The 21,856-nt window shown below is 43.1% G+C and overlaps 1 protein-coding gene across 4 annotated transcripts in view; it reads left to right on the top strand.

Moving 5' to 3' along the window:
* LOC111273669 (glutamate-gated chloride channel) overlaps positions 1 to 21,856 on the top strand; it is an 80,269-nt gene that overhangs the window by 1,123 nt on the left and 57,290 nt on the right. For 2 of the 4 annotated variants that reach the window (XM_022855499.2, XM_022855494.2), the window contains exons 1-2: positions 4,841 to 5,814; positions 8,862 to 8,925. In XM_022855499.2, coding sequence (XP_022711234.1) covers positions 5,811 to 5,814; positions 8,862 to 8,925 — 68 coding nt within the window. In that variant the 5' untranslated portion in view covers positions 4,841 to 5,810. Of the gene's footprint in view, positions 1 to 4,839; positions 5,815 to 8,861; positions 8,926 to 21,856 lie in introns of those variants that run through there. The other 2 variants (XM_022855493.2, XM_022855495.2) reach the window with 2 other exon arrangements.

Raw genomic sequence — 21,856 nt, forward strand, 5'->3', positions numbered from 1 at the left:
TTCATCATAGACAGGGCGTTAAAACTGGTAATTTTGATGTTAGTGCTAACCTCAGTCGTCGCTTACAAGTCTAACTACGCCAATAAACAGTAGCGAGCCTAAAAAAGCAACTATCCCAAATGCTAAACGCCTGTCATTTCATGGGTGGGCACATGTATGCAATAAATATATTTAAAAAAAAGTGAGAGAGCCGATTATGGGTTATGATAGCCCTATGAAAAAAACATACTATATAGATTATGATAGCAAAAAATGGCCCAATGACAAGATAGAAATTTCGTTCTGTTAATGGTGGTCAAGCTTTACTACACATGTCACATAGCATTCAGTCATATAAATACAACAAATCAAAATTAAAACACTTACAACCAACTCATTGTTATTGCTATACTAGAAACCAGTTTAAATACGTTTTCACCACACGGAACAATGACGCGATGTTTGCCTATTTTGTACACATCTTGAGGAGGCATTATATTTCACATTGCGGACGGATCCCCGCTTCTCACATGAAGTCACATGAGTGGCCAGATACATTGATTATATCAGGAACTCGAAAGAAGGTGACTAACCAAATTGGAGCATTTCTGGTGTTTGGAAAGAAATTAGTAAGACTGATGTAGTTACAAGTTTACTGTCCACTTTTTTCACACGAATAATCTATGCTAACATGACAAGAATGTAACCAAAGCGTAACAATTTAAAAGAAAGAACTTCAGTACTAATCACACTAAAGTGCGGAAGTCAATCCCTGTAGTCGAACAACGATAACATGTTTGCCGGATAAATTTAGTGACACGTAATGAGAGGGTTTAGATTTGACACCGAATGTACGCCCTTTCTTTTTAGCTGGAAGGAGTCAATCGTTTAAAGTAATGCTTAATGGTAGCATCGGACGTAGGACACCTAATAGCCAGCCTAACTAGCTATATACTTGTCCTAGAGTGAATAGGAAATCGAGCTTCAAAAAGTAGGTCGTTCTTGTTTATTGCGTTCTATCTATTATAGACGAAGTTCTACAACTACTTTCCACATCCTGTAGTGAAACATGTGTGTCGATATTTGGGTTAGATTATAATAACGCTAACATCACTCTTCAAATCAGATTCCTTTTTGTTTTTGACATACTGTATTTAATTATAGGCGGTTTAGGTGCTGATGAGCGGTATAGCGGCGCTTAAGAGCACGAGTTCCCATAGCTAGAAAAGAAATAATGCGCAGATTAAGTCCTTCGAAGAAGAATACGCTTCCAAATAAAGCCAGTTTCAAAGCAAGGTTCCATTCCAAGGTTAGCGCTAGAAGATAGGTTCAACCGTCGAAAGGGACACAGCACACGTAGAGTTTCGAAAAGATCGGAACCGAAAAGAAGTCCAGAGAGTATAGCAAGAATCAACTGAGCTTAGCGGTCGGTCTGTCGTAGGATGACACGACGAATGAACATGGTGCAGCTCTCTTTGCGAGACAAGAAGAAAAAGTAAGCCACGCGACGATGGACTAACGACGAAGAAGGGAGCAAACGGGTGCTCTGCAGGAGATAGATGAGAGGTACTAGTAAAAGATAAGGAGGTTGATGAGGAGTGTGGGTGGCAGTCATGGCCGGTACGGGACTGATCGTTGTGGATGAACAAGCGAACATATAAATGAAACGAGAATGAGGTAGAGTACCAGGAAAAAGAAGGACGGAGGATGCCGTAAGGGCTCCATAAAGACGCCACCGACAAAAAAAACGACGACAAATAAAGGAACCAGGAATAGAAAGAAGCCGAGAAACATAAAACTCAATGGGTTCTTTCTCCATCTTCGTTGTATTTGCTCTCCCGTTTTCTCTCTGTCCCACTGTTCGGTATTTGTCTATCCCGCTCATACGTATGTGCACTCACTCAGCACTTCTGCTTTCGGTTTTCATCTTGGGCCAATCACCCCCTTCGGCTGCAATGGTTGCCGTCTGCTTCGTCCCCAACAACGGTAGCAGCGAGAGGTTGGCGCCAAAAGCAGCAGTCAAGTGAGCACCTCTTGAGCGAAAAGCGACCTGTAATGCGAACGCAGAACAGCAACGTGTGCGAGTGGACCATTTAAAACACGGACGTGTCTCGTTGACGGTAGGAGTTTTGTTGAAAAAAAGGTGAACTACAGGAAGGATCCCTGTGGGGCGGGGTGAGCAGAAGAAGAAGTAGAAGGCCCGTCAGCTCCCAAGAGTTGCTTGCTGCTTCAAGCTGATCATCTGGATCTCCACCGAGTTGATCCCGCCCACTTTTGCAGTCACCTGTACGCTCTAACGACAATATAACCACTCCCCTCTTCTCCCCTGTTCATTGCCGCCATGTCGCCCACAAGTGCGACCTAGCCTGTCTGTCTGATTAGAATGAGCTGCAAATCTTTCTTCTGTTCGAACCACTGATGGACCCACTTTCTCTTAACGAAACAAAACGCTGCTGGGTGCTGTTCGAAAAGAAAAAGAAAAGCATCCTTGTTATCTATGCTAGCGAGTTACCTCTGTCCAGAGAGCAACGCATCTTATTTCCGTTAGGTCATTTGTTCAGCGCATGACCTTGCATTTAACGCGAGTCCTTTCATATAGTACTAAAGTTCGGTATCCACGTAAGCCGTAATTCAAAAAACGTATCTTTTGTACTCTGTTTCTCGTATATTCTACACCGCTGTTCATTTGTTTAAGTGAATCGAAAGTTGAATCTGATTTGATTGGACATGTGCGACAAATTACAGAGTCAGCATATAGCGAGGGTTCGAGCATCGATCTTTTACCAACGATTGCATAAAGCTTTTTATTTGAGAATTCTAATGTATCTATGCTGGTAGACTGCGCGTGCGTGGATTTCCCGCTGGAAAAATGTTATGCCACTTGGCAACGCTTATCCTTTTGTTGATATATTTGCCACTGCGCGCGTTAAGAGCGAGTTCTACGCCATACTGGATGTAAACGCTTCTGTATGCACTAATATTACACGAGAATACCTCTTCCAAATATTCAGACAGCCGCTCAGAGTGTCTACATTTTTAGGCGCCAACACGTTGAGTGGTTGTACCTATTGGACTTTCACCTCGTAGCGCGGCCTCGACAAACTCCCGCAGGCAGTCTTTCTGCCAGTCCTTCCGTTCTCGTGCATTCTTTTTCCAAGACCAACGCCCTTCTTTTCAGGAAAAGCTATTTTCTAGTTTTCCCTTAAGATCCCGTTTTTCAAAGAAGAGATGACGCAGGGTGACGTTGGGCAGACAGACAAGGAGAGACAGGTTAGATAGGTCAATTGTCCCAACGGAAAGTGGGGAACAAATAAGGGTTGGAAGGAATAGTAGCAGCAAGAGGGTTAGTATCGGGAAGGGATTTGGTGCTTTGAAGGGTTCTTGCCAAACGATTCTGACGGATTTCATGAGAAAGCGCACGCTAAGCCTTCAGTCGAAGGGAAGGGAGCGCTGTGTGCTGGTATCACCCGGACAGTCGGCCATATACAGGCACTCACAGGCTCTGCTCCCAGTTCTAACGCCCATTCGATGGCAAGAAATCCCCACCAAACCCTGTGACATGCACTGGGATGTATCACCTGGAACATGTGCTCATTGCCTTTTCTTTCAAGCTACCAACGCCGCCCGAAACCACGACCCGCTCCCTTGCTTCTCTCATCTCTTTTTGCCCATCGAGCCCTTCAAACTCTTTTGCTCCACCCCTGCGTGCTCTTTTCTCTGTGTACCTGCCTCTTTTTTACTTGGAGGCTGGCAGCGGGGAAGCAGACGGGCAGAGAGCCTGCCTACGCTTCCTCTCACCGGCTTATGTCACGGGACGTAAAGTTGCTGCTATTGAAAAGCCAGACCGGCTTTCCGAAGCCGTTACGCTGCTGGGCCAAGAAACTGTTCGACCTGGTTGAACGCTCCGGCGACAATGCCGATTTTGTTCGAATCTATGAATTGGATAGTCAAAAAGAGCACCTACCCTTCGTCCTGTCACCGACAATAAGTAGGGAGACTTTTGGCTGGCAATAGAATGTGAGTTCAGGTTATATTTTTGGATTAAAATCTGGAATGCTTTCTACAGACAGCAATAAGGCTCTACTCTACGCATTTGAAAAGGAAGTCGGTTTGTATATATTGAGCATGACGGTTTGAATCGAGTGCAGGTGCCGATGCGACAGCTACCTGGCTGTCTGCGGTATACAGGTGAGCGATATGTCAGTCTCAAAATCATGTCCTAACTAACAAGAAAATGTCCTAACTCAGTATGTTTCCTGGCAGTTTGGCTGTAAAAATGAGCCGCCTGGAGGTTGAGGTGTCCTCTCATTACAATGGCGTCACTCGAGTTGTCCTGTTGCACCCCGGCCTTTCCCCGACCCTCTCCCTCCGGCGGGTGCTGTGCTTCTGTTCAACCACATTCAGCCACCGTGGACTCCTGTTACCCTTCCCTACGGGGGACTACGCGCCTGTTCGTTACAACACCGTTTAGGCTATGCGGTCGTTGTCGGGACAAGTGATTTACCTATGGAGGTAATGACAGCACGGGACGCGCGCCGAACGACACTCTGCTGTGTGTGACCGTGCCTTGGTGCGTTAACTGGTGTATCGGTGAGTGACTGGTAGAGTTGTACTTGCTTCGTGCGAAACAGTCGGCCCTCGCCTCGAATCCTCGCTACAAGGATTGCGAGGGCCTCCCCTCCCTCGTTCTTCATTAAAGGGCCTTTTCTTGAAGATCTCTCGCTCCTCCGGGCCCCTCTCGCGATCCACTTCTAAGGTCCGTACACACGTTGTGATGTTTTGACATTGTTTCTCGTATCAAGTGCGACTATGTCGTCAAAATCCGTTCGTAAGATAACTCCAGGTCTGGAACCGGATTTGCTGCCCGGCGCCATGCGGTGGTGATCGCGCTCGCTCGCCGGCTGCGCTGCGCGCCCCAGCGCTCCGCGCCCTACGGACAGCCAGGCAGCTGCTTCAACGCAAAGGCCCCCTGCTTCAGCACAGCCGATAATAGACCAACCGCTCAGCAGGATATTAGCAGAGACTTTGCTCCAGAGGACACAAGTTTGAAACCGTGAGCCGAAATCGAAGTCCTGAATTCCAAGCACACCGTGAACGGATCTCTGCAGGCCAACAACGACAACAAAAGAACCAGGTGGTAGCAACAAGAGGCAGCCGCAACAACAGCAGCGGCGGCGGCGGTGGAGACCCGCTCGGTGTCCCGCGGCGCGCGTCGGGGCGTGACACAGCCGTGCTCGTTTCCTCCCGCCAGCTGTAGTTGCGGCTCTGCTTTGACTCTTCCTGGCTACTCCTTAATCCGGGTTGTGGGCCCGGCGCAGTCTCCGGATCTGGCCACCGGCCGATTCAGTCGACCTGGCTGCCAACCGGCCGACGGCACTTCGGGTGCCCCGCGGCCTCCGCGCCATTCAACGCGTCACCAACCGTGGCCGAGTTCCAACCGTCCGCGCTGGATATCATCGCTTGTCCTACCTCAAGCACTGCTGTTTTATACAACAGCCTGCCTTCTGCGTTACGCAGCACCAGCAGCAGCAGCAGCTAAAACGAAGGCGCCAGTTAGAGCGAAGAAACGCCGCCGCAGCAGCAGCAGCAGCAGCAGCAGCATCCGAACGACAGGATAGCAGCAGCACCAACAGCAGCAGCACCAACAGCAGCAGCAGCAGCAGCAGCGGCAACAGGAAAGGCAACTTCAGCACATAGAGCTGCCAAAGCTTGCTCCTGCTGTCCGGCCGCAAAATGCAGCGCTGACTAGTGAATCCCCAGGGCCGATTGTGTTCAGTGACTGAGGATAGCCTGGGAACTTCCTGAGTGCCAATACAAATATCGACAATAAAATGCGTGAGTGTTCATAATCTGCTGTAGCAACGCCATTGATCATAATATAGTGAGTGTAGTGCATAAGTAACTGTGCTGAGCTTTCTGTGCTTGAAAAGGATTATGCTATCCAAAGGATATAATCAAATTACGATTTGATATATAGTCGATAAAATATGCAAGTCGGTTTGCTACTATGCCGTTGTGTGAAGCCAAACAAAGTCCTAGCACATTTCACGGAACTTTAAAATTAATTCACAGTGAGGAGTTCTGCAGGATACGGACGAACAGCAGGCGGTGCCATCGCCCCGGGTGGTTCCGTTGTTTGCCGAACTGATCTTGGGCGCCTCAATAAACACCATCCATCTTGAGCCTCAAGGATATAGCTGAGAGTACTTGCTGTTTACATTTCAGATATCAGCCCCCTTTTCCCCAGAAACCAGTTGAAATTATATAGGGCCTGTTTTTGTCTTAACATTTCTTTACCACAAACTCTAGACGAGTCGAAATTTAGAAGCGAGCCGTTTCGCTGGATAGAATATTAGATATGCGATCTCATACGTGATATCATCCCAGAAGATTGATTCCAGCATAATCATTACATGGACCTTCAAACACTTTCTTGTCGCACGTCCTTTAACCAATATATGTACTATTATTTCGTAGGGCCTGAATGTGCAAATACGTACATAATAAATACTGCAAGCCGTTCAAAGCCTTCCGAACCGAGTGTCAATAGCAGATGTCGCTGCATCTAATGATCTGTCGTCACTTGATCATTTTCCATAGGATGCTCGCTTAGCATTTCGCAGAATGTTAGAGCCAATTTGTGATTCACATATATAGGGACTGCACCCTGTCTATATTGATCACGATTGCGACGCGACATAGGCGAGCTCGAACTGGGGGACGTGTGTCCTGCCCCGTAGGCCAGCCACGCTGCTAGGACTGTTTTTACTAACCAAGTAGTTGCACTGGCAGTAGTAATAGTGGTGCTGGCAGCAGAAGCTTGGTGTAGCATTAGGCCTTACTTACACAGTCTCCAGTATCATGATTAGCGGTGTTGCGACCAGAGAGGAGACCGGGAAAGGCGGCGTGGGGAGCACCTATCCTCAGCAGCGAGCTAGGAGTAGTGTTGTTTATTATGCTCATGGCCGCTTGGGTGACTACACGATACGCAAACGCCGCTGGCCACCACTTTGCCTGACGATATTGAATATACGAGACAGTATACCAACAGCAGCAGCAGGCATCGATAGGAGCACAGTCAAAGTCAGTGCCTTTTTGTTCCCTTAGTATAAGATGCGCGCCCATGTCTATGTTCTAGATATAATGGCTATACCAAATCAGAAAGCATATTGCACCAGAGTCCATTATATCGTTACGGGTGGTAAGAGATACTACTTTTTTCATTATTTCACCTCATTTTTCCAAACATGATACTGATGCCCCTACACGCCCTTCTACCCAGATAATTGCTCTACGGCAAAACATCACAAGCGGGGTGAAGATGATGATAGCCTAATGTGTTCACACCTCGAAAGCGTTTTCAACAACAGTTATGCTCGAGTAAGCTAAAAGTACACTGAATCTTCGAATGTGCGGCTGTATTGATGAAAGGTAATCTGTAGACATACTATCTTCCGTGGAAAATAATCGTGTGATCCCGCTGGCTAGGATGGCATAAAGTTTCAGCTTGTGGCAAAACTAGCGGAAATTGGGCGAGAAAAGGAGATTGCAAGAAAAGTTTGAAAACAGTAACTTTTATACTTAAGATGTACAAGATCTGTTCCTCGTCGCTTCTTCCCTTTTACCCCGCTCTTACGCCCATCTTTGAAAATCTCAAAGTAGGAGGTAGAGCTAGACAGAAGACCTACCAAAACGGACAAAGGCTTAATTGGGACATTAAGATAGTACAAGGCAAAGCCGATAGAAGCTTGATATCTTTGTTTAATTATCGCGGGCGAAAAAAAAAGCCATAATTAGTTCTTGACTTACTGTACTCATATTTCGAAGGCCGCGATGAACTGCCATTAGCCCGACTATTGTGGCTTATGAAAATGATGTTACGCTGTCCGAGATGCGACTTTCCTTAAATTAGAATCATCCTGTATAACCACGCTTTTGAATGTTCACATCCTGCGCACACAAACTGCGTGGACAACAATGATGCGCCGTGCGTTTAAATGGGGCACCGATTGCTGCGGGAGAACAAAAAGTATCACAGAAGAACAAGTCTATATCAACTTCATCATTCCATGCCTTATCACATTCCCCTGTAAACGTCGTTTGATATGGAATCTCTCTTTTGGTAAAGGCATGCTAGACCGACGTGTGCCTCTAACAATATTGTGTTTTCTACGAACAAGCTCGAAATGTCACTCTTCTTTATCTTGAACCGTTTAGGTCTTCGTTTTACGTGAAACTGAATAAGCAGCGCAAACCTTTTTGCCCCTCATTTACTGAAAGGTCGCCGCCGCCGCCGACGACGACTGTGTTGATTTTTCACTCTTTGATCAGTGTCTAACAGACGTCCTTTTATCTTAGCACGACGGTCTGATATTTCCGCATTCGATCATTCTTGCTTGTCAGCGGTTTTGAAATAAATCCAGAGTGTAACACTTCAAAATGAAAATGCAGTGTTTTTTTTTTACTCGAACTTTCACCATTACCTTTCAACATGAACGACGAAATGTCATGAAAAAAATACGTAACAACTTCCACGTACACATATCTATCTTGTTGAGAAACGCCCTCTTCCAATAGCCATTTTAAAACATCTTGCTTCAGTGCAGGATCGACATCGATGTCAAATTCATGGGCATAGATTAGCGTTTAATGCAAAAAAAGTTGTTCTTCAAGTATTTAGTGGTTCGAAGCAAACTACGTTTTTTTTTTGTAATACATACGTTTCCACGGTGGGAGATAAGAGGCAATTTGTTGCAGATTGCTCAGATGGGCTATATTTATTATATTAAAATATAATAATGCATCTGTTCTCTGCGTTCTGTTCTGTGAGCCTATCTGCATTTGTTGCTAATATTCGTGTTCGCACTCTCCGTTTGTTTCAGGTGTACATATACAAAAGCTGTGTAATCCCGCCATGTACATTTTACTGGGAACATTACTCCTTGGGTAAGTACAAAACATCATGGGGTGTTACATGCGGGCAACGCGTGCTTCTGTTAGTATTTCAATGACAATTTTATTAACCAAAAGGAAATTTGGCGCTACACGTAAGCTAGCCTGGTAGATATTTGAATAATACTCATATTCACACATTTTTTCAACTTGAGCCATTTTATACACAGCGGCAGATCTCTTGTACACCTATCCGGGTAGTGCCGGCCAATGTTGTAACGCCTTCCTAACGCTACTTTAGTAACCCCCGTGGCTACGTACCATTAATGAATGAAGGTATACTTGTACATGTCCGTCGGGTTTACCATGCAGAAAGGGCTAACCGTACAGATTTAGCTACCGTGCCCGATCCGCCATTATACCTAAGCGATTTTCTTTAATCGTTTAAGTTCTTAATACAAGCTTACCTGGCAATAATATTAGACTAATAAGGGCTTTTTTGCATTTTTTGTCCGTTGTATACACATGTCTATATTAAAACTGAAGTCCAAGTCTAGCGTATATTTTCAGAGGTCCCAAGCCATCAAAAAGCACAAAAGGCAATACAGTTTCGACAACACTTTCTTCAGTGCACCTCGTAATTCATACTGATAGTGCTAAGGGCCGTTCAGCGAAGGTAATATTTGCGGAACTTCACTATCGATCAACTTAGCACTCATTTTGAAGGTGTCACCTGGAATCTAATACCAAAGGTGATTGTTCTTCGAAAATCCAAATGACCCACAGCTCCGCCATATCAATGAACATTGTCAGAGTGTATACAACAATCACTAAATACATCATTAAAATACATCAAAATTTATGAAAGGCTCTGTCAAATATTTCTACCTCTTGGGCACTAATGAGCTATGAGCTATAGTACGAGTAAAAAATTTGCGTCATAGTTCGCACAGTGGTCGAAGAGCAGGCAAATGGAACGTCTCGTAAACCGATCACGTAAACACTCACCATCTCCATGTATATATACATGTGACGCCATTAAGCTGATTGTGTGTCACTAAACACGTGAAAGTGAAGAAACTTCAATGTGGGGCTTCCTAGGCGTTCAGATGAGAGATGTGAGTCTACAAAAGTTTAAGCCCTTTCATAGGCATAGAGTTTTTGACTCATACCATTCTGTTGGTATGTATTAGTGATAAAGACTCGTCCCAGGGCACCATGTTGTGTGAACACGCATCTGGTATATAACGAATAGATGGTTCTTTACTCAAACTTAGAAGCGGCCCATCAATGACCAGTCATCAGGTCGTGGCTCAACGATAACGATCACGCTAAACTGAACCCATTATGCAACGTTGCCATCGTATCAATACTCCTCCCACATTCAATATATGCACAGCATTATGGTCGTATATTACGGATTTTAGATATTGACGGTTCCCATTCAAGCCAGCTCAGGTCGAACGCCTACGTATATGCTAGTCTAATGTATGTTGGTGTATGCCAGAGCTTTGGCTCGTCGTTTTGCAACAGTAAAGTGCTGAATATACAGACAGGCTGAAATTCCCATAGCTCTAATGTTAATTGGGTCAGCAAGTTAAAGAAGCCAACCGTTAAGCAGCTATACTATAGCATATAGCCGTACTATAATATCGTATGTAATCATTATATACTCGTATAGCCGTGGTGCTGATAATAATGGTTTTAAATAAATAGCTTACCCAAAAAGGATGGTTACTCGAAACGGCCGGTAAGGAAAAGTCCTGAAAATACGAAATGGCCTAGTAGTTCGACGGCTTGTATAGTTTTTCCTGAAGAGCTTCTGCCAAGACGAAAAGTTCTACAGAGAAATTTAACTGTAGAGCATTGTTTTTGTGTCAGGATTGGGCATGGGTTATATAAGGGGGCATATGCTGTATAAGAATGTTGCGTCTCGGATAAGAATCGATTTCGTAACTCCTATTAGCACGCCCCATACTAAGTGTTTGTGTACGAGATAGTAGACGTCGACTTGTTTCGCAACAAGAACGGAGCTTCAATCAATATTCCATTGCGTTTTTGAATTGCTCTAGAAAATATCTACCAAGTGGTGCGAACAGCGATCTTATGCTACCATAAAACGGCGCAGACGGAAACGTCTACATTAGTAGAAGCGGCAGTGATCCGATTCAACGTCTTTAGGAATACGAACAAGTCTGTGGGTCTGACAAGAGGTTTGCAAGTGACTGCCAATTGCTATATTAGGTTACTAGCCGGCTAATTAATTTTAAACACGCTCGTCTTTCCTTCAGTCCTTTCTTGTTTCCTCGGCCATTCAGCACTTTTTCTTCAGTTCCCTGTAACGGCTTGGCGGTCACGACGTTTGAGCCATAGGGAAAGGGGCCGCGCTCCTCCAGATGGGAGTACTGCTGCTTGTTTTGCTTTGCCAGCGCTCGCCACGTGATTGCGCGCATGGTGGTCGTTTTAGAAAGGAACCTTTGTCCTCTGTCCAAATCCACTCGGATTCGGCCGTCGCTCTTTTGGGTCCAGGCGAATGCTGGGCTGGCAGTTCCAAGGCGGCTGTTATGGCTGAGACAACGGTACTGGATCTACCGCCATGGCGACAGCTATCGCGCGATCGCAGTTATAGTCACGCTTGGTCCACGCGAGCCTTCTTCGACCATTAGTCCTGTACCCCAATCTAATGTCGGCAAGTTCAAATATGCTACTGCCTTCTTCTAAATGCTGCTTGCATTCATGGCTCTATTAGTGCACGTAAGACCATAAAGTTGTCACCAGTGTCGTCTGTGTTCTCCACCGCGTATTTCTCCATTTCTTTTTCATCCCGTCGCCTAGTTCTAATTCCCTCCCTATACTTTGAAGCACACAAACGAAGTTGCTTCCACCAGAAGTTGCCCATCATACAGAAGCCCGGAGTCAGCACCACTCCTTTTGGCTGTCAGGAGCCTTGCAAATACAAGGGTGTACGAAGCTATAGAAAAGGTAAAATAGAAGAGCTATGGAGCCGCTCCGAATGATAGCGATAACAACAGCGAATATTTTGCAAAAGAACCTGCGCGAGCGGAGACTGTCCTAATAGCTGACGTCAGACTCGTTTAAATCATCGAGCTCATTAGGCGTTAAGTTAGGATAGCCATTATGAAAGACTAAAATCAGTTCTAATTTGATTGGAGAGAAAAAAAACAAATGAAATAAGGTTATAAGTTGAGGTATAAAGAGTTACCTGGCGAAATGACTTGGTCGAAGAGGCGGAAGACTGTACGTGTTTTGTTGATGCTTCAAATCCACAACCTTTTTAATAGCTGTGTGCCTCTTAAATAGGTTTATGGCTAACATAAAAGGATATCACCCAAAACGTTTATATATAAGATGCTTATACTATACCGCCTGTTTCATATACAAAGCTCAGGCTTGCCGAACGCTTCTTAATTAGTCTACTTATCCCCTAGTGTCAACTAGATATGATGTTTTCTGTCAGGATAGGGTCCTTAGTGGCAAAATTTCGAGGCCAAACATGCCAATCGAGTCATAATATCTTGGCTCATATTCGCTGGCTGTTATCATAATAATGAGCATATATGTAGTACAAGCAATATATCTGCAACTTGTACGACACTAAGTAGTCTAGAATCGGCAACTACCTTTCCGTCCATGCTAAGCGTTCTGTGGGACTTGTGAGCTTTCTCGTGAAGAGATACAGCAAAACTTTTTAGACTCAGAACATAATAAAAGTCATATTTTTCATTCAAAAGAGTTTTCCGGTTATGCGAATAAAAATGGTTTCGGTTTTTAATAGATAGGTTCCTTAAGACACGACAATTTGCCGGTACTGGATAATAGGCATAAATCAAAGATACTTAGTTTTTTTTTTGTGAAAGAACCAGATGAACTGCGATTGGTCAATGGTACCTTCCCTTCAAATGTAACACTTGACGATCTACATATTTGTTGAAGAAGCTTGCCATTGCTGTAAGTTACGGATCGATTTAATCTATGTGGATTGAAACTCCTAAGTTGAATCTCACCATGCGTGTCGATTCCACAACGAAGACATAAAAAGCGGTCGTGAGAGGAAAAATAACGTTTTCTTTCAGGACAAGTTTCAGATGGGGCCGTTACGTTAGGCGAGTGAAATTTGGCTTATTAACAGAGCGACAGGAAGCGTTCGAGATCCCAAAAATAAAAGCTGCCATCGAAGATGCCATATGCACTAAGGGTGCTAAAGGTTCAGTGCCTGTTTACGTGTGCAGAAAAATATGTACACTATTTAGCACCCGTTCTAAACTAGGCGTGCATTTTTTGACGCGACGAACTTTTGTGCGATCAAAATTCGTCAACAATCACCGCCTTTCCTTTGACTACACAAAATATCCTGCGTTGCGCAATTAAAGGAACAGAAACGTTTATTGCACGCGTAAATTACTGTCCAAATACATGGCATTCATTGCGGACTCAATGGGTCTGGCAGCTACAGAGGTTCTGCCCAACAATCTAAGGGGCGGACGTGGTTGTGCACGAACCTTATCTTACATCCGCAGTTCTCCTAGCGGGCTGCTTTCTATGGGCTACTTTCTATAAAAGAGACTGGCCGATCCCGTTTAGTGCCGCATGCGCTGCCCCCTGCAACTATCAAAGCTACAACTGCTATCCGTCTTTCCCAGTAGTGTATTATTTCTCACAAGCCCACACCGCTTACGAAGAAGTAACTCGATAACGGCAAATGTAATGTTTTTCAGCGAATTTAACGATATCATACGTTCTATGCCCTCTCAAAGCGCGCCATCCTGCATGGCGCTTAATATCGAAACTTTATAGTAGCGCGGCATTTGCTATAGATGGGGTTATTGTTCTGCCTTGGTTCGTGGGCTCTTTCCTACTAAGCATATATAATACTTCGAGTTAGAAATTGCTCGCTATTTAAGGCTATTAGATATTATTTTAGACCGTTTGCGGTCAAATCTTAAATTACTGGATCTGTGATTATTTGCTTTGCTAAAAATAACCCCCATTTAAGATAGCCAACTTGAATTATTGATTCGCAACAAACGCTACGATTACGGTATTATTATTATCTTCAGAATGATCTGACGAAACCACTTAGGCGTAACGTCTCGTGGCTGATCGATATCACACGGTACCCTACAGTGGTGAGAGTGGTATACAAGTGTGTATCTACACTCGTATGTATACAGTTGACCGTAACCTTTCAGCTAGGATGCTAGCAGACCAATCAACAGCCTCAGTCACGAGCATCTAGCGACAAAGAAAATGATTGGTACATGTGTGTCCTCTCCAGTGTGTCTGTAAGCAAGAAAGGGCTGGGAGACTGTCGAGCGATAAGCACCGCAGCGTATGCGGGTAGTGATGATGAGATGCTATAGATAGATAGAGATGTATGGATCGACATTTGTTTTTCGTGAGGGCTTATTGCCGATATGAGGAGCCGTCCTCAGTAGCAGCCTGTAGGAGAAGTGCAAAGAGTGTTTTCAATTGATGGTAATTATGATGCTCGCACAAACTGTCAGCACGGAATGCAATTAATATGCTTGAAGCCTTTTTCCAAATCGGCTAACCTCGGTGCGCAGCGGTGACCTCGAGAGGCCACGCATGATTCATCTCGGCTTTTTTCCTGTGAAACCATATGAAACACTGAGTCGAAACAAATATAAGAGATACAGTATTTGTAAAGCGATTGCTGAAAACGGCTATAAACTTTGAGAGTTATGGTCCAAAACTATAATTATATGAATCACTGTTGAAAGATACTTGTTTCAGATAAGCAGGCACATTTATTATTCATCTATTACCTTATCACAACTCTCAGCTATCATAACAAATTTAAAATGTAATGAGCTTTATTTTGAATATGGTTGTCTTTGTTCAGCAACGGTGGCTGCTTAGATGTCTGTGCGCCAGTCTTGATACGATTTCCCATGATGTATGGTGAAGTTTTGGCGCATGCCAGACGGGTTCACCCCGGCGAATAGATTGTTGCCGACAGCCGCCAGCAGCAACATGCTTTAAAATGAAGACGCTGACTTCGCTAAAGCTCTCTTTTTTGCTCATCCTTACACACTTATCCTATAGAAGACTTATGTGAGCCCTAAAACGAACCAACTTACACATTCGGCTTAAGTCGAAAGCGTTTCGTACTTAGATTAGAAGAAAAGGGATCTCCCAGCCGAAGTGCGTAGTTGCAGGAAGGTACTTCTGTTGACGTTTATCTTCCGGTTGCCATTTAGATTGTAGCCATGTAATAGTTTTCCATTTTCCCGCCGATTGAGCCAGTCACGACCGAGCGAACGAATCCACGCAGGTCCTACAAGTTCCTGCCGTAAAGAGGAGGAAATGTGCTCACCAAGTAATGGCCTTCTCGTGAAGGATTGTCGTAGTAAAAAGCAACAATGCACGATCGTCGTGAAGAGACAAAAACAGTTAGCCCTTATTCGAGATAGCTGCCCTGATCGGTATCGTTCGTACCTCCGAACACCACCGATACTCTTTACTAAATGAATCTACTGTTTACTTTTATGGAAATGTTATTCTGTATTGTAACGGTGTTCTCAAAGCAGGCAAACGTCCCTTTGTGTTTACACTACATATACAGTAAAATGTGTGTATTTCGTTAGCTGTCAGCTAGGGGCTCACAAACGAATCTGGGACCATTTTTCTCTGTTACTTGCTACGTCTAAAGCCAAACAGTCGAGTGGCACGAAGAGTCCTATTTTTGCAACAAAAAAAAAAAAACATTCCTTTGTGTTCGGCGTCCTTTATGGTTGTCTCTCACTCAGCACAATTATTGCTTAGCTTTGTAGTATCCTTGTCTAGTGTGAAATCATTAATAATTTAAAGTTGCTTTATGTATGTTTCAGAAATGGCAATTTGATTATAATCCACAGGACGATTAAGGCTTTAAATTATATAAAAGCTATCTGAATCCAAAGTTGGTCATCTTTGAATGCTGGTAAAGATGGCGAATACAGAGATAGAATGGTTTCGCAATTTAGTTTATTTGCAGGAAACACATAGGGTTATCATTACCGCAGATCACTGCGGTGTAAGTGTCCGTCAATTAAACCGTGAATAACGTTGACGCCATATTAAAATACGATGCACCGCTGACAGGAGTAATAGGACATCTATTTCGATATCCCGCTAAGCGTATTACATTTGCGCTTTGTATTCCCGCGCATTCAAGATGATCGCTTATCAAATATACGTGTTAGCATGCGTTGTATTTGACAGATTTGGCGTCACCTATTGACGTCTATATATTAAAATGGAGTCGCTTGTTGTTATAACTTGATATTAGCTTTGGCAGTATCTTGGCTAATAATACCTCGTTTATATTTCTATTTACGGCTTTCATACTCTTACGAAGATTCAAGGCCTTTTTCTCACCTAATCATTTTACGGATAGCACTACAATGTTAGGGGAAGATACAGACATTTTAGGACAAAGCATAAAACTCAGCAGTCACCACCCGATATGAGACCGGACGGACTACTTTGCATTGAACTTCTCCTACGACCCACGACAGTGGAACTGACGCGGGTCAGGCGGCTGAGTTCGGCCCCATACCTCGCAACAAATACATTCGCATGTTGCTCTACATGTGGGCCATATTTGGCCGACAATAGGGGCCCAATCTGCCAACACATACATAGTGCTATTAGTTGCAGCTTTATGCGGAAATAAAAAACCATTGATATCATAGATGTATACAGTTTAACCTATGCAACAAACATGTGTGTACGAATGCCAGTTTTGTCCGTCTATTGCTACTTCACGACTAGTTCTGAAGTTTAGAATGTCCGATATGTTTCCACTTAGCTTTAGCTTACGGCACTTACTATTAACACTTTTACTATCGCTTTCTCGTTCCTCTATAATCAGATTTAATCTCACCTTAAAATAGTATTCCATACTGGATACCTAACCACTTTGGATATTCTACAGGCCTTTATAAAGTTAGATGTCCCTTGTGTTACTAAACGACTCTATCTGTTACGGTTCGTACGAAAAGATATGGCACAGACCTATGGACCAGCTGATTACTCAATTGAAATTTAATTTGTTTGCTTTCTATGGCACACAACCCAAATCGCGAAAGGGTAGAAAAATAATATTAAGCCTGTACAGCACTGCGCCAACACAGGACGATATGGTTCAATATGTTTAGCGCCTTGAGACATCAAAGGCCTGGACACACTAACCAATAAATGGACTGCTTCACGTTTCGACCTGATGAGATGAAGATCATAAATCATCACAATTGCCGTTCACAAACATGGCGCAAAACATTTTGTATAAAAGATCATTTTGGAGAACTGAAAAAAGGCGTTAGAATCGATCATGCTGCTCAACAGGGATTTTATCCAGGACCATATGTGCAGTTTTTAAAAATCCTGTAACCTAGTTTCGTGTGAGATTGCAAATTCAAGTAGTCCGTTCGGTTTAAATCATTTAGAGCTTTACTAGTGATTCAGTAATCCGTAAAGCACCTACTTCGCGATTTCCGATAACTTCCATAAACATAATCCTCTTATTCTTAAACTCAGAGTAATTTTTTTCGTTGCTATTTTGTCAGGGTATTCTCTTGCCCTAAACAGATATACTTGCGCTACAGCTGGCACGATGATTTCTATTCATCGCACCGCCGCAACGTAAACCTCTTAATTTCTTTCAATCAATTTCCTTACTTTTTTCCCCTAAGGACTGTGTACTAAGCTAAGGAAAGATATAAAGTACTAGTCTGCTTCAGGTATGTTTGCACGAGATGCAATATATAGATGGGGTCATTGTGTCATGCTAAGTGAATGTTAGAATCGATTGATAGACAAATACTTTTAACTTTTTTTAATAACTTTAAATAACGTGCAGTAATATTTTTTTGTCACTTCAGTTGTTTGTTGTGTGTAATTATTGCTTATTCGATGACCTGAGGATTTTAGGAGCCCAATGTCTTCGCATAATGAATAACCGAACCAGTTAGTTTTCATTGTGCTAGAAGTACAGCAGATCTGGACCGCTTTTGAAATAAATTCGGCGAATTGGGCTCTTGTGGATTTTTGCGGTAGCAACATGTCGAAATTGATGACGTTTCTTCGCATGTTTCCGCGATGGTGTGACTATGAGGTATCTGCCGATAAGCTAGAGGGTCACAGACGTGGTGTAGGCTCGAATATAGGTAAATTAATTTCAATTAATATTAACAAAGCTCAATTCTTTTTCTAAATACAACTATCCTAGAAACAGATAGTTTGTCCCCCCGGGATTCTAAATATAAGAGACGTGATTCCTCTTATATTTAGGATAGAAATTATACGCCGACGATCTTAAATTACGCGGCTCCCATGATACTGCTAAGGAACAGCTCACTTTGCAAGCGGCAGGTATCCGGCCTTTAGTCCTTAGTTAACAAGCTAAACGAATTCGATTAGGTAAGTTAATTAGCGACAAGACAGGCATGAGGCGAGGGCTGCCAGTGCTCTTAGTACTTACTAAATTTCGTTTATTAGCGGTGTCTTATTGTTACTGAACGTTAATAAGTTATTGAAAATTTTTACATTTCTACAAAGCTCCGGACAGCCAGGTATATCGTTTGTATAGCTCATTAAATAGGTAATCTTTAGGAATAGGAGCCTAAACTTAACTTTTACACGTATATCTAAGATAAAGAAATGAGTGCGTCATAGAAAACAAATCGTCTACGCGGTACTTAGTATGCTTTTTCGAAAGATGTAGCTTTGTGTATACTAGGTGCTATTAATATCACACTAATTCGGATTGCCCAGATTATTCCATAGCTACTATTATTATATGGAAAGTGTTCGTGCCTCGCTTGCACGGCAAGGTTGTCGGTAGCCAAACGTTTTCTCCAGTTGGTGATCTGGCCTATTTCGGCGACGTCGTTGTGCTCTCCAATCGTCTGGGTGGCCCGTTAGCTAGCTCTGCAAAACTAGTTCATCTGTCAGACTGACATTTTGAGTGAGTAGGATTCTACTGGACTCGGCTTCGTCCAACTTTAGAGGCGATAGGAACAAGAACATCAGCCAATAGGTGCATGCAATGATGGAAGCCTAGCGTGAGTGGGTTACTTCGTTCGTTGACCTCATGGGCCAGTTACCACACTATCACTAACTGACTTAAGTCAGTTCTACGTTCCTATGTTTAACTGCTGTATCCGGACAAAAATTATCAAAGGGCGAAGAAAAAGACAATCATGATCGTATGGTAAACCATTATGTATGCCGGCTAGCGACCCTTTCATTCTGTTCCAGCTGGCGGAGTGCGCATGGAAAGCCTAGTAGTCTAAAAAGCTTATACTATACTGTATCACCGCTGTCAGTCGTCCGCTGCCCCACTTCGTCAAAGTGTGCTGGTTGCGAGTGCTGCCCTCACACATAGTACGAGAACTAGGGACAGCACTCAGACCAACCTCTTGTCACTGAACCGAACAAATGCTTAAAACGACTGGCTGGTCGGCCACAAGCCCAGAATACGACCGCTATTACTACTGTGGTGAATGTGAATCTCTCCAGATCTCAGAATGGGCGCTCGCCAGAGGCCTGGCTGAGAGAAGAAGAAGGCGCTCTATAGGCCTGTTAATGAATCAAATTTTAGGGTAGGGGGAACTAAAGAGTTTTGGAGAAGGGAACATAGCGGCTTAATCGAGGCACATCAGTGACGTAAGTAGACGAACCGGATCGACCGTCGGTTGAACGGTCGAATTGAGTCGTCTACTTTTTAGTTTACTATCTAACGAAGCCATGTTCCAAGCTCGACAACTGCTATACCGGCTTTGCTCTTTGCTTAGTCGGTACGTTTTGATATCTGCTAGACGGGTGGAAATGGAACTCATGAGCTTAGTAATCGATAGAAGTATAGAAATACCAATTTTAACTATAATTGAGTGATTGCAAGACGGATTAAATAAACAACGGTCCGCGACACTTTTTGACTTCAAATATTAACTGCACTTAAGTCATAACTTGTTTAATTGGCAGTTTTATAATATTCCACAAGCAAAAAAAAATACTCCTACAGTGACTTTCCCATACGTTATATTAGAACAAGCATTTCTTTTGCTGGCCCTCTTTGCTTAGAGGTAACGTGCTATTATTGACTAATCGGGCACACCCAAACCAAATAATCTATGAATAAAAAAGATCTGAACTTTGCAAGCCAAACCAAAGTTCGCCTGATAGAATTAGACCTATTTCCAGTTACCCAGTGCCAGTTATTAAAATCAATAGTACCTACCCTATTGAGCTTCATTAGGATCTAACCCGTTGATGCAGAGAATCATATGATTCGCAATGCTCTTAATTGCTTGGGGCGTTCACGACAATCTTCAACTACATACTGAATTCATTATCCGCCAAAGCGTCCTCGTATATAGGTAAGTGTGCATGAGCAGGTTTATAGAAACAAATTTCTACAAGCCGTCAGAAAGGGCGCTATTTTTATGAGATATTGCTGTGGTGCAACCAAACCTAACTTAATCAGTCTCCTTTTCGGCCGTCTAAGCGTTGTCACCGGCCCTGCCCTGTCCTGTGCCTGTGTTTCTCTCTTCCCACAGATCTAATAGCGCTAGTCAACTGTTTCCTGGCAAACTATCTACGGTAGCAGCAGCAGCCTTATCGTATAGATCGATAAAGGGTCTGTTCTCGTTCCTGATTGCTCTTGGCAAATCTCTGTATAACCACGTTTTTCACCATTTATAGCTTTTAGGAGAATGGTTGACGGATCAGTGATTGATATTTGAACAAATGAATACATAAGGACGTCAGCCAGTCTTCTCCATTAAAAGCTTCTACAGTAGAAATTACAGAGATTAGGCTTGGGTTAAAACAAATTTGCGAAGTACGGAAAACTTTTTTTTGTTTCGCTGACATTTTATGTTTCATATTCTCTATTCTAATGCCACGGAAGGGTGCAAAGTCTATACAAAACGACGAAAAATTACAACAGATCCCTGTTCTCTACATAGTAGAAAAGAAAATACTTTGGTCTGCGCTTACAGTCCCCACATATTTGTCGTCACTAATATTCATTTTTTTTTTTATGTCAGCTGAACCGTTACGTACTGACTCCCACATTTGCTAGAACGCTTTATTTTCGACGCCTAACTTGTCTCGCAAATCAATAGCTGTCCGTATGGAGCTCTGATCAAGTACGGCCTATTCTAGTACAACGTTCCACAACCCTGCATACGGTGACGGCTATATGCCTATTTCCGCCAATTTTCAACTGCATTAGCCGTTTGGTTGTAGCCATTTGCAGTATAAAACTTCCTACCGAAGACAAAATGCCCTCAGCTTAATTAAGTTAAAAAAGATGCCCCAAGAGAGAAGCTTTCGGCGTGTGTTCAACGTTTTTAGTATTGCGTTATTGTGCACGAGTCACTACTTCCAAGCACCTTCTCGACTGCGTAATTATATAACGCTGCTTAATAAGTAAATAGGGATAAATCGATTCCATTGTACATGGAATAACTGCTTTCTTTTAAATGCAGCAGCTCTGACGACGCTTTACATGCTGTGGATTTTGAAACGTGGCTTAACAATATTTGTTTGTATATCTGTTTATTATAATCAGCTATCTATGGACCAGAAATTACCACATATTAATTTGTCTTCCGCAGCGCATATTATCTTCATAAAACCATTATTTCTCACCTTCCCTGATTGTTCTTTCTATTAATCCTTCTTCCTTACTGTGCTTACTAGCTGAACCACATTGCATTTGACATTTGCTTTGTATTTAACTTGAATTTTAATTTTTCAGACCAGTTTTCATTAATACTCTAGTTTTTTTTATCTTCACCTTTTCTAGTTCTAGTGATTGATTTTACTTTACATAGTTCACGTAATGTCTTAATTAAGGTCTTCCCCCTTTCAGTATGCTTTTGAATACATATATTGCATATAATCATACGCCATTAGTGCTAACAATTCGAATAATTATAGTACAAACGAG

The sequence above is a fragment of the Varroa jacobsoni genome, unplaced genomic scaffold, assembly GCF_002532875.2.
Source record: "Varroa jacobsoni isolate VJ856 unplaced genomic scaffold, vjacob_1.0 scaffold_212, whole genome shotgun sequence".
NCBI lineage: Eukaryota > Metazoa > Arthropoda > Arachnida > Mesostigmata > Varroidae > Varroa > Varroa jacobsoni.